Source organism: Stenella coeruleoalba (assembly GCF_951394435.1).
Source record: "Stenella coeruleoalba genome assembly, chromosome: 1".
Taxonomy (NCBI): domain Eukaryota; kingdom Metazoa; phylum Chordata; class Mammalia; order Artiodactyla; family Delphinidae; genus Stenella; species Stenella coeruleoalba.
This window is the reverse complement of record NC_137169.1, coordinates 113,229,998-113,242,164: the sequence shown is the minus strand read 5'-3', so window position 1 is coordinate 113,242,164 and position 12,167 is coordinate 113,229,998. Positions and strand designations below refer to the sequence as shown.

At 45.8% G+C, this 12,167-nt stretch overlaps 1 protein-coding gene across 3 annotated transcripts; it reads left to right on the top strand.

Annotated features, from left to right (window-relative positions):
- Positions 1 to 479: 479 nt before the first annotated feature.
- LOC307193310 (ETS translocation variant 3) lies at positions 480 to 11,735 on the top strand (the record flags this gene model as incomplete). 3 transcript variants are annotated; one of them, XM_079935127.1, is made up of 5 exons in its annotated part: positions 480 to 757; positions 2,713 to 2,768; positions 3,361 to 3,598; positions 4,857 to 4,972; positions 10,532 to 11,735. In XM_079935127.1, 4 exons carry the CDS (start codon positions 2,723 to 2,725, stop codon positions 11,665 to 11,667), a joined length of 1,536 nt encoding a protein of 511 aa, XP_079791253.1. In that variant the 3' UTR covers positions 11,668 to 11,735. The 3 variants fall into 3 exon arrangements, with proteins under 3 accessions (XP_079791253.1, XP_079791252.1, XP_079791251.1); XM_079935126.1 differs by having other exon boundaries at positions 2,710 to 2,768; XM_079935125.1 differs by lacking the exon at positions 480 to 757 and having other exon boundaries at positions 2,690 to 2,768.
- Positions 11,736 to 12,167: the final 432 nt, after the last annotated feature.

The following is a 12,167-nucleotide window of genomic DNA, read 5'->3' as shown; positions in this document are numbered from 1 at the left end:
AGGAAACGTCACACTCCCCTAACGGAGCGAGGTGGAGGGTGTAATGCCTAAGCAAGACGCTTCACAGAAAGCCTCGCGGATTCTTTTGTAAGTATCTGAAAAGACTCTTTTCTTAGATGGCAGCGAACGACCTCTGAGGTCTGCGGGTATCTCTTCCCATTGTGAAGGCGCTCCTCTCTGGGAGGTCGCAGGGCCCTTTTACGGAGAAACGGGGGACCCTCTCTCAGCGGTCTGGCGGAAGCTTTATGCCGGCGCTGGGCCCGTTCCCGTGGGTTCTGCGAGGTCCCCTCCCGCGACAGGCGTGACCCCCGGGTCAGCGCGTGGCCCACACCAAGCCGGCGGAAAAGCCCCCAGCAGCCCCGCTGGCCTCTAGAGCCGCTTCCCCCTGCGAGTCCCGCCGAATCCCGCCCTGCCGCCCGCCGCGAGCGTGCCTAACGTGCCCCCGCAACGTGACGCACGCGCCGCGCCGGGGTGGCTGTGCGGGCAGCGCGGCGGGAGGAGCGCGCGCCGAGGGCTGGGTGCGGGCGGAAGTCGGCGTCTGCGGAAAGGAGAAAGGAAAGGGAGACGCGGCTGGGTGCGGCGCGGTGCGGCGCGGCTGCGAGACCGGCAGGAGGGCGCCGCCCCCTCCCCCGCCCTCTCCGCTGAGGATGGAAGTGACGAAAGCAGCCGAGGAGGTCACTTCCTGCTGGGGTGGATGAGGAGGAGCCGGAGACGCCGCGGAGGAGACCGGACCGAAGACGGACCGTGCGGGGGAGAGGTGAGTCCTGGCCTCGCCGCCAGGTTCCTCTGGGCAGAACCCCCGGCTTCGGCGTGGACGGCGTCCCTGCGGTCGGGGCCGCCCGGCGAGCCACGTACCAACCCAGCCGGGCCTCCCCCAGTGCGGGGGGCGGGGGAGGGAGGGGGCCCCGCGGCTGAGGGGCGACGGGGATCCAGGCAGTGTTCGTGCGGTGGCTCCGCGGAGCTTCGAGGCCACGGGGCGAGGGAGGCCCGGCCGGGAGGCAGGTAGAAAGGAGGCTCCCGGGGCTGCGGAAGTCGGGACCGGGAGCTGCAGCGGGGGATCCGCGGCACCAGACTCTGCAAGCCTCACTCTTTGGGGAATGGTCGCGGTCCGAGGGAGGCGAGGGGCCTGCCGGGCTTTGCAGAGTTGAGATGAGTGATCCTACTTGGACAGAGTGTCCTCGGAATGAATTTGCCTAAGGCATGGAGAGGCGCCTCCGGGCCCCTGGGAGGGAGGCCTTTATGGGTGAAATCGGGGAGTTGGGATGTCGGGAGAGAGCTTCCTGGGCAAGTCATTGTTGCAGCGGGGTTTGGATCGCAGAGTCGTGGTGGGTGAAGGCATTCCGGTGGCAGAATAAAGACCCCGCGATCCGACAGAGCAATCTAGTTGTTAGCGTCCAGGGCAGCTTCCTGGAGCCGTGGGGAAATTAGTGTTTTTCCTCTCTCATTGTCACGGAGATGGAAGCAGCCGGGAGAGGAAACTCCTGCCTCAGCTCTGGGGCCTTGTTATTGTGTATCTTGTGTGTGTGACTCTGTGTCTGTGTTTATGTTTGTTTTTTCCTTCCTTTGGGGTATGTATCTCATCCTCATTCCCTGGTAGTTTCATAGCCCGAAACTTGCTGGTCATTTTAATGTGTATGGTGAGAAAAAAGATTCAAAGGATCTAGAGGAATCCTAGGTTAGATGAAATTTCAAGATTAGGAATTTGTACCCACCCCACCCTAGGGTCACTAAGGCACCTACATTGCCTCCAGACTCCTGCTAATGTTGGTACTGAGGGCCTGTCATTCACCCTGGGGAACTGCCTGGCTGAGGGTAGATCTGCCTTCTGCCCGCATATCCCTCTGGCAGTTTTACCCTTCCCTCCTTTTTGTTAAAGGATTGACTGATACAGGCTGCTTGCTGCTGGGAACAGGAAATTTATTAAGGAACTGTAAATCTGAGTGGAATGAATTCAAATCACAGCCAGACTCCCTCCACTTGTTGAACAGAAGGTTCCCAGAAATGCTTGCTTTTTTTTTCTTCCTGTTAAAGGGAGAAAATGTAAAATGTTTTCTCAAAGAAAAATTGGGGGAGTGTGTGCGTGTGTTTGTATAGAGTAACTGTACATATGGTGTGTTTACTTAATGTATCCCAGGGTGTTGTTTCAAGGAGGAAGGGGCAGTTTCTGACTGGGAGAAGTTTTCCTTCTCCCATCTCACATAATTCAGGAAAGTAAATCAAAATCAGATGTTCATTCTTGAGTGGCAATCAGATGGCTTTGGATTTTTTTTTTTTAACTCTTCTTTAAACTGGTACATCTGGGTGAACTCAGACTTGTGTATCTTGGCATCTGGGCCTGTCTAGTAATAGAAGACAAACTGTTTGACTTGTTTTGGCTGCGTTTTTGGACTCATTTCACCATACCCTTTCTTTTTTACATTTGAAGGACTGGTCAGGGGGAAGAAAGCAAATATTAAAAACAGTGTTTACAATTTGTGGCTTAAAGGCAGGTGGGAGATAATTATGGCCTTTGAAGCTGATGACTTGAGCACCATCATTTGATGACTTGGGGATTAGCAGTTTGGAGGTGACATGTTTGGAAGAAAGTGGGTTACATAAGGAGGGAAAGACAGGGAAAAAGAAGTTTGGGGAAAGGTTGTGCCAGAAAACATTGGGAGGATAATAAATAAATAGCACCTTAAAGTAATTGATGTGGCTTGTATCTCTCAGCAGGAGGGTGAAAATGAAAGCAGGCTGTAGCATCGTGGAAAAGCCAGAAGGAGGTGGAGGTGAGCAGAAGTTAATCATCTTCTGACATACCTGGAATGTCCCTCAGTGGTTCCTTTTCTCTCCACTTGGGTTTGGTTCACAAATGCCAGACCATGGCTGCCAGCCTCTTGACAGGGTAGATACTGCTAGGACAGTTGTAGGCTTGTTTCCTGTGGATGAATGTTAACATGTCTGGTCACCACACCCTTATCCCGAGCTTTAGCGTCTCTTTCCTGTTAGAGACACAATTCCAACCTTGAGGGTAAGGTTGTATTTTCCTAAAACATTATCTTTCCTTTTTGTTCCCTTTGGAACTTTCAAGTCCTTACAGAAAGTAGGCATGAGATTTAGTAAGATCTGAAAGGGTAAGAGATTAGACACCTGGGTGCTGCTGCCCAGCTCTTATCAGATTTAATGATTGCCACAAGGAAAGGTAACTTCTCTCTGCTTTCCTCTCGGCTATTGTGGTTAGCCCCAGCTGACCGAAAGTGTGTTTGTGGCATGTTTGCACAGCACTCTAGAGATTCTGAGCATTGGAATGTGAGGTTGGGGATACAGGTATGTATGTTCCTAGCTCCTGACTACCTTGATCTTGCCCTTTTCATATTAAAGGGTATCAGTTTCCTGATTGGGCCTATAAAACAGAGTCGTCCCCGGGCTCCCGGCAGATCCAGCTATGGCACTTCATCCTGGAGCTGCTGCAGAAGGAGGAGTTCCGCCATGTCATCGCCTGGCAGCAGGGAGAGTACGGGGAGTTTGTCATCAAGGATCCAGACGAGGTGGCCCGCCTCTGGGGCCGCAGGAAGTGCAAACCACAGATGAATTATGACAAGCTGAGCCGGGCCCTGAGGTGAGGGAAAGGATTCCCAAATCCATTGTGTTAACAGATTGGAAGGAGACTTAAGTAGTTTGGTGAATGTTAGATAAAAAAGGTATCAGGTGATAAGAGACTACACTAGTGAATAGGTGTAGCTTTTTTTTTTTTAGGTGTAGCTTTAAAGTGGGAGTGGGAGCTATTGAATCTGGGTAGCACAGGCACAGGAGGAGAAAAGGCATATCTTTGGTTATATGTAGGAGGGAATTCCAACGTGGCTGGCACTGGATCCTGACAGCCAATTCTGCTCTGTAGTGGGCGAGAATGTGTGGTGAAACCTGGATTGGAGCTCATTTATAATCCAAAAGATTAATTTACACTTCCCTGTTAGAAATCTCTTAGAATTTCTCTTTTTTAGGCTCTCCTGGAAGAAACTAGAAAAAGAGTGAAGCAAGCACACAAGAGAGCACTCACTGCATGGTAGTGCCCTAGCTATTCAGGAACCAGTCAGTGAGCTCAGTGAGTTGTCAGTTCATAGGTTGCTCCAGCATGTCTAAAGATTGGTCACTATAAGTTTTTGCAGGTTTTCTTTTCCCCTTGTCAGTCTTTACATTTCATAACCCTTTAGCCCTCCAGGGGCCAGTTTATAACCTATGCCACTGAATAGATTCAAGCCTCAAGATTCTACGTACATTGAAATCCCCTTGCCTTCCTTCACTGTTAGTGACCCTGAATGTAAAATCTGGGCAGCAGCATCGCTGGAGCCTCTCACTTCCTTTTGAAAGTGAAGTAGGCCAGGCTGACTGCTGTTTTCCAGATCAGGGTGTACCATTGTTTGACCTGCCACCATAAAACAGTTCTACATTCCTTTGTCTATGCCTTGAGCTTAGGCCTCCAGACTAACCACATCAGGTCTCCCAGGAGATTTGTCTGCCCCCACCTGGGCAAGGCAGAAAGGAGAAACAAGGCAGTGACATACAGTGGAACGGAAGGAAATGGACTAAAGAATTGAAACCATAGAGAGAGAGAGAAGAAAGTGGTTGGGGCTAGGATAGGTGTTCAGGATCTCAAAGTGAGATTGTCTTTGTAAAGGACTAGAATTTAGTTGAAAATTGAATGGGAAAAGTATGCTCTTAGGTCTCCCAGCTCTAACCTAAGGGCAAGGCTGCAAAAGAATGATAGTGATGTTTGCAAGTAATACTCAGCAAGAATTGTTGATCTTAGTGGTTACCTAAGTATATCGAAAACTGTCAGTAGCTAGAAGATAAATTGACGTGCATTCCTGTTTTTACAGATACTATTACAACAAGAGGATCCTTCATAAAACAAAAGGGAAAAGGTTTACTTATAAATTTAACTTCAACAAGCTGGTGATGCCCAACTACCCATTCATCAACATACGGTCAAGTGGTAAGATGCAAACCTCTCTTGGTGGGGAATAAATTTTGAGTTGAAAAGGAATTTTAAAAACCCAGGTCTAATATGTGATCATGTAAGTCCCAGTATATAATGCTGTAATACCCTGCCTAGTTGGTTGCTTCTCTCAGAAGCTTTCTTCTGGACCCTCAGAAACCGAAATCTAGGATATAGGTACATTATGAAGGGAAAACACACCGATGGTTTCTGTTATCTGCTCAGTGTGACTGGGAAAAGGAAAGGTGATCCCAGCAGGGGTTCAGGATTCCAGAAGCATATGTTGATTTAGGAAGTTGATGGGACTTTTAGAGACATGTGTTTATAGAGTCAAATATGAACCTAAATTTCTGGAGGAGGATTCAGTTTGAGACACACATGTTTGAGTTATCCTTGAATGGACAGTTGTAGAAATGATCAGAAAGAGAGAGACCTTCAGTGTAAAAAAAAAAAAAAAAAACAACAAACAACCCAGGTCTAGGATTTGTCACATTTAAGGGGTATTTAGAAACACCAAAGTAATATGATCCCCTGGATTTCCTCTGCGTTCTTGCTCAAGTTTTCCCATCCATCTCACAGGAAGTGATAGACTCTGCAGCATCAAGATAGATTTGGTTTATTTGGTTCCTTTTTCTGCATATTATTTGTCATCTCCTAGATATTATTGCATTGTCCTCTTTAGGAATGGTGTTCCATAGGTTTGTGTTGATCTTTAAGTTCAGGACTCAGAGTTTTAACACCCTGCCCAGTGGCTCTTTCATAGACAAGAACTAGCTTCTACAAACACTTCCGATTTTCTATGAAACAACCAAGCTCACCCTTATCAAGTGAATATCATCAAAACCACAGCATCCTTGATCACAGAAAGGAGGTTCATATGTTTGCAGTGAAAAGCAGTGTCTTTGATCTGCACCAACAACGCCTCAGAGAACGGGACTCTGGGGTTACTTGACCTTCTCTCCTCTGAAGTGCTGCAAGGCTTCCCCTCTAGGCTCTCCACAGGACAGGTTTCCATGACAGCTTCTCACAGAGGTTTTGGGTCTGCCTCTCAGGGATGCAGAAAGCAGTCTCTGATAAGGATGTTTGTTTGTTCGTTTGTTTGTTTTAAGATGCAAATCAGACCCCTGCCTAAGAAAATAGATTGTGTTTAACTAGTTTCTGAGCAGTCCATTAATGCTCTGTCTTTGTGGCATTGTACAAGGCCAAGAAATCTGATTGTGATTCTGTAGTATTACAACTTCTCAGAGAAAAGTTGGAAGAAACCTGAAAAATTAGAGCAGGGGTGTGGCTGAGAGAATATAATGCTGAGATCCGTGGCAGATATGTAATTACTACACACAACAAGTTAGGGCAGTTTTAGCTTGATGCTGCTATCATTACAGTTCCATCTCTTCTGTAACCACTCCCTTCTGTCCCTGGGGCATGCATTTAAAAAAAAATAAAAGTGGTATTGGAATGCATCTCTCTAATTACAACCTGTTTTCTTTCCTTGTGCCTGAGGGAGAGGCGTTAGGAAATCAAACCTGTTCTAACCACTGGAATCTTGTTTCCTCTATTTTTCACCCTTACCCCCCTCCTGTGTACCTAGAGGAATTTTGACTCTAGCTGGGTATACCAGAGTGTGTGAGTCTTGTTCTTCTGTCTTTGACCCATTTCTTTTCTATTGAAAACCCACAAGTCCAGCCACTTGGACAACCTGGAATGGGGCATTCATCAGCCCTTGGGAGTAATATGCTTTTCCAGGGAAAGGAAATCTGGACCCTCACTATATGAAGACTCTGGTCTAGAAACCTAACAGTAGTGGCCTAGCACCGCCTATCGTGCCTGAAGGTAGTTGAACCAACATTGATCCTTAACTAAGCTCAAGATCCTAATCAAAAAGTCATGGGGAAAGCAAAACTTTTAGGGATACTACTTCGTTTTTACATCCTGGTTACAGATAACCCCAAAGAACTAGAGTCATTAGTTCATAGAGAACTTTTACCCAGATAGACCAGATGTTTCAGGTTAACTTTGTTTTATGATGACAAAGGAATGTAACATTTATTGAACATCTACTTAATGGAGGTACTTTTGCCTAGTGTTTTTGTGAATTAACTCATGCAACTCTCCTAGCCAAATAAAGTATACATCTCAGTACCCTCATTTTACAAATGATAAAATTAAGGATGACAGGGCTTCCCTGGTGGCGCAGTGGTTGAGAGTCCACCTGCCGATGCAGGGGACACGGGTTCACGGGTTCGTGCCCCCGTCCGGGAAGATCCCACATGCCGCGGAGCGGCTGGGTCCGTGAGCCATGGCTGCTGAGCCTGCGCCTCCGGAGCCTGTGCTCCGCAACGGGAGGGGCCACAACAGTGAGAGGCCTGCGTGCCACCAAAAAAAAAAAAAATTAAGGATGACAGCAAAGTCAAAGATTGATCAGAGTGGCTTGAATACAGTTATCTGTTGGACACTTTCTCAGGAAACAATTCTTGAGAGATTGAACTATTGAAATAGATCATACATTCCTTCTCTGGTTTTCGGATTCATTCATTTGTTCAACAGATAATGTGTTAAGCCCTAAAGAAAAAGAAAAAGATTATGGGGGAGTTCTTTCCCTCAAGGAACTTAAAATTTAGCAGGAGAGATAAGATATATGAGGTTTAACACAATTCGGAATACAATGTGGAATGTGATAAATGCTCGAAGAAGCAGAGCTATGTGGATTAAGATCCTGGAGGCTAGAGAGATATTGTCTAGATGGTGGGTTGATACAGTTGGGCTATTTTGAACTGTGTGTTTTTAAAAATAGAAGCAATACATTTAAATTTTTTTATTATTTTTTAATATTTAATGTTTAAATGTATTTTTAATATTTACATTAAAATGTATTTTTTAAATGTACTTACATAGGAAACCTTGGAAAGATACAGAAGATACTAGTAAAAATGCTGCCTGTCAGGGTGTGGGGAGAGAGCAGACCAGTTCAAGGATGGACTTGAGACCTCACTTCACCCCACCCCAGTTTTTTTATCTTTATTTTAGGAAACTTTAAAGCTACAGAAAAATTGAGGAAAAAATTGAACATCGAACACCCATATATCCTCTATCTAGATTCACTAATCAATAGATAAACATTTGCTTTATATTTCCATATACTTTTTCAATCTTCTGAGATTAAGTTGCAGATGTGACACTTCATCCCTGTGTACTTCAGTATGTATCTCCCAAGTACAAGGACATTCTCCTTCTACTCACAATAACATTACCATACCCAGGAAGTTTTAACATGCTCTAATACTATTATCTAATATATGGTCCATATTTAAATGATACATGCCTTTTAAAGTTTTGCTTTTTTAATCATGATTATTGTCTAATAAAAAATTATTTATTTTAACAAACACATGCAGTTTGCTATGCGCTGGTACCAGTTTAAGGACTTTACAAATATTAACTCTTGTAGTTTTCATAGCATGAGGATTAGTCCTGTTATTATCCATTTTACAGGTAATGAAACTGAGGCACGGGAAAGTAAGTAAGTTACCTAGAGTAACACAGCTATTAAGTGGTAGGGCCGGGGTTTGAACTTAGACAAGGGCCTTATTCCATTTTGCTAAAGGGGTTCAAAAACCAGTTGGTTACCTACTACTACTACTCTGATTTCATAGTGGCTCCACGAAGGTTGTCTTCTTCAAAGCAGTGTTATTCATACTTCTTTTAGCAGCAAACTTAGTTTTCAGACAAAGTCTTAGATTTGTTATCTCAACATACTGATACAACATATAAAAATAGGGCTGCTGCAGTTACTCAGAGGTGAGGGATCCAGAATGCCACCTCCAAATTGCCTTCCTTCACTCCCTCTAAATGCATTTGGAAAATGCTATGTATTCTGTCTCCTTTTTGCAGATTTACAGTGTACCTTAGCCTGTGTAGGGACTGAGATAGCCTCCAGTTTAGAAAAAACAAAGCAAAGAACTAAATTGTTTAGGAGATGAGACCTTCTCTACCACCTCCCTTCCCCCACACACATTATACTTATTCAGTCCTTCAGAACACATAGAAGTGTTTTTTTGCTTTTGAAAGATGTGCTCTTAATACAAAATAAAGATCCAGGAGAATCAAAAAAGAATAGAATTTTAGCCATTGTAATAAGCTAGTAGAAGTGATACTTTGGAGACCCTCTTGACTCCACTCAAATTATATTCAAGGTCATCCATCTGTTTTTCCTAATTGTGCAATTAAATCAGTGGTTTTAGAAAAAAGACCTGCAGACCAGTTTTCTGTGGAACATCATTTTGAAATGCTGCTCTGGCACAGTGTTACTCAGGCACATGTGCCAAGAAAGCTACAGTCTTGCACATACCTACCGACTCCAGAGTCCTATCTGAGGATGACTCAATTATAACAAGAATAGAAGACTGCAAGCAATTCCTACCCACATCGTATCTCGTGCACCTTTTTTGTTTCTTCTCCTGGATCACCACACTTCACTTATTTGGGTTTTTCTTATTTTTTTCTTCTCCTTTATCCTTCCCTCAGAGTAAAAATAGCCCTCCTGACATCATCAGTGATAGAAGCCACTGATGCCTCCCAGGCGCCCAAAGGGTCCCTGAGGCCTCATACCTCTCTTATGCTCTGATTGTCAGGAGGACCTTTTGGGGGAGTTAACTTGTGAGGCTCTGAAGTTGACATGTGTAGCACAGTGTTGGTTTCGGCCTAGAGCTTCAGTTTTTACTCTGTGATTTTGGGAGAAGTGGTAGGTACTCGACTTTCTCGCAGCGTCCTCAGTGCTTGAAAGCAGGATGGTAGTGGAGATCATTATACAGTATATGTAGAATAGAAAATAGATTGGAGAGATTTAAAAATTTTTGAATCTCTACAAAGTAGTGATTGTATATCAGAAATGATAAAAGGTACACCATGAGAACCTACCTTAACAAACATAGCTTCTTTTTGTGATCTGTTTTTGTTCTTAAAATGTGGTCTTGTTTGTGTTCATATATGTGAGGGGCAGGGTCTTCAGCCTTTTAATGCATTGTTTACATACATATCGTTCCCAGTTTCATTCATTGCTTTTGGTTTGCTTGCTTACTTTATAGATATGGCCAAAGTTATGAAAATAAGAAAAGATGATTTGCAAAGCTGAGAGTTAAAGCAGGTGACATATATACAGTATTTAGAGTTGCAGAGGAGAAGGCTGTAATACCCATTCATTCATTCAACTGGTAGTTATTAAGCACCCACTCATTATTAAGCCCTGAACTGCTGGAAATCTACTTGCAAATAATAGGAGGTCCCTGCCTTCATGGGATTTATGTTTTAGAATACAGATAGACACGTAAATGATATTTTGGATAGTAATGAGTACTGTGAAGACAGTAAGACTCTAGAGAAAGGTGGCGACTAAACTGAGTATAGGAAGCTGAGGAGACAGGCAGCTGAGGGATTCAGTCCAGCCGGAATGTTTATTTTCTGTTGCTCTTCAACATCTTGTACTTGTTTAGCATAAGTAAAATTGCTGATAATGAATGACCGGACCTCCAGAGTGGCCTTTTGTCTTTTCCTCCCTCACAGGTGTGGTTCCCCAGAGTGCGCCACCAGTGCCAACAGCCTCTTCCCGCTTCCACTTCCCACCTCTGGACACCCATTCTCCAACCAGTGATGTGCAGCCAGGGCGGTTCTCTGCTAGCTCCCTAACTGCTTCTGGCCAGGAGTCAAGCACTGGCACTGATAGAAAGGTGGAGCTTTCGGAGCTGGAGGATGGCTCGGCCGCTGACTGGCGCCGGGGTGTGGATCTCATGTCCTCCCGAAATGCTGTCGGCGGAGGGATTGGCCATCAGAAGCGCAAACCTGACATCATGCTTCCCCTGTTCTCTAGGCCAGGGATGTACCCTGACCCCCATAGTCCCTTCGCCATCTCTCCCATCCCCAGCCGTGGAGGCGTCCTGAATGTCCCCATTTCACCAGCCCTCTCCCTGACTCCCACCATCTTCTCCTATAGCCCGTCGCCAGGCCTGAGCCCCTTCACCAGCAGCAGTTGCTTCTCCTTCAACCCAGAGGAAATGAAACACTACCTTCATTCTCAAGCCTGTTCTGTGTTCAACTACCATCTGAGTCCGCGGACATTTCCTCGTTACCCAGGGCTCATGGTTCCACCGCTGCAGTGCCAGATGCATCCTGAGGAGTCAACCCAGTTTTCCATCAAGCTGCAGCCCCCACCTGTCGGGCGGAAGAACCGGGAGAGGGTGGAGAGCAGCGAGGAGGCAGCGCCTGTCACTGTTCCCACGCTGGCTCCTGTCCCCCCGAGAATTAAGGTGGAACCAGCCTCTGAGAAGGATCCTGAGAGTCTCAGGCAGTCGGCACGAGAAAAGGAGGAGCGCTGTCAAGAAGAGGGCAGTGTGCCAAGCAGGACCACAGAAGAGGAAAAAGGCACCATCTTTGCCCGCCCGGCTGCACCGCCTGTCTGGCCCTCTGTACCCGTTAGCACCCCAAGTGAAGAACCCCTAGAGGTGACTGAAGACAGTGAGGACAGGCCTGGCAAAGAGCCCGGTGCACCTGAGAAGAAAGAAGATGCCCTGATGCCCCCCAAGCTTCGGTTGAAGCGGCGCTGGAATGATGACCCCGAAGCCCGGGAGCTGAGTAAGAATGGCAAGTTCCTCTGGAATGGGTCAGGACCCCGGGGCTTGGCAACGGCTGCTGCTGACGCTTAGAACTGGAAGCTGATTGGGAGCTGTTTATACTATAATCAAACACATACATGTATTTATGTAGCAAGATTTCAGGGTGGGGGGGTGGGAGGGAATTAGGCTGGTTTGATCCTTCTAGGGGCATAGACTTGTATTTTTACGTTTGGGGGATAGGATGGGGGTATCTTCTGTTGTAAATTAGATGAGATGTGAACACACTTTTTTTCCTGGTGAGTAGGACATGGGAAGGGTATTGAACTGAAAGAAGAAAGAGCCTCTGTTTCCTGTTGAGGCTTACACTTTCTGACAAACTCCCAGAGGGCCAAGATACTGTTTGGTCCCATGATAGTTCAGGTTCCAGACTTGTTTCTTTTCTATTGTATTTATATGTGGAAAGCCATTAATGAATTTATTTTGCTCTGAGACATACACATAAAAGGGAAAGGGGCGTGGTTGGGAGGTTGAGCAGTGAGAGACCATTAATACTAAGTATTTTGCCTGAAATGTTTCTTTATAATTATTTC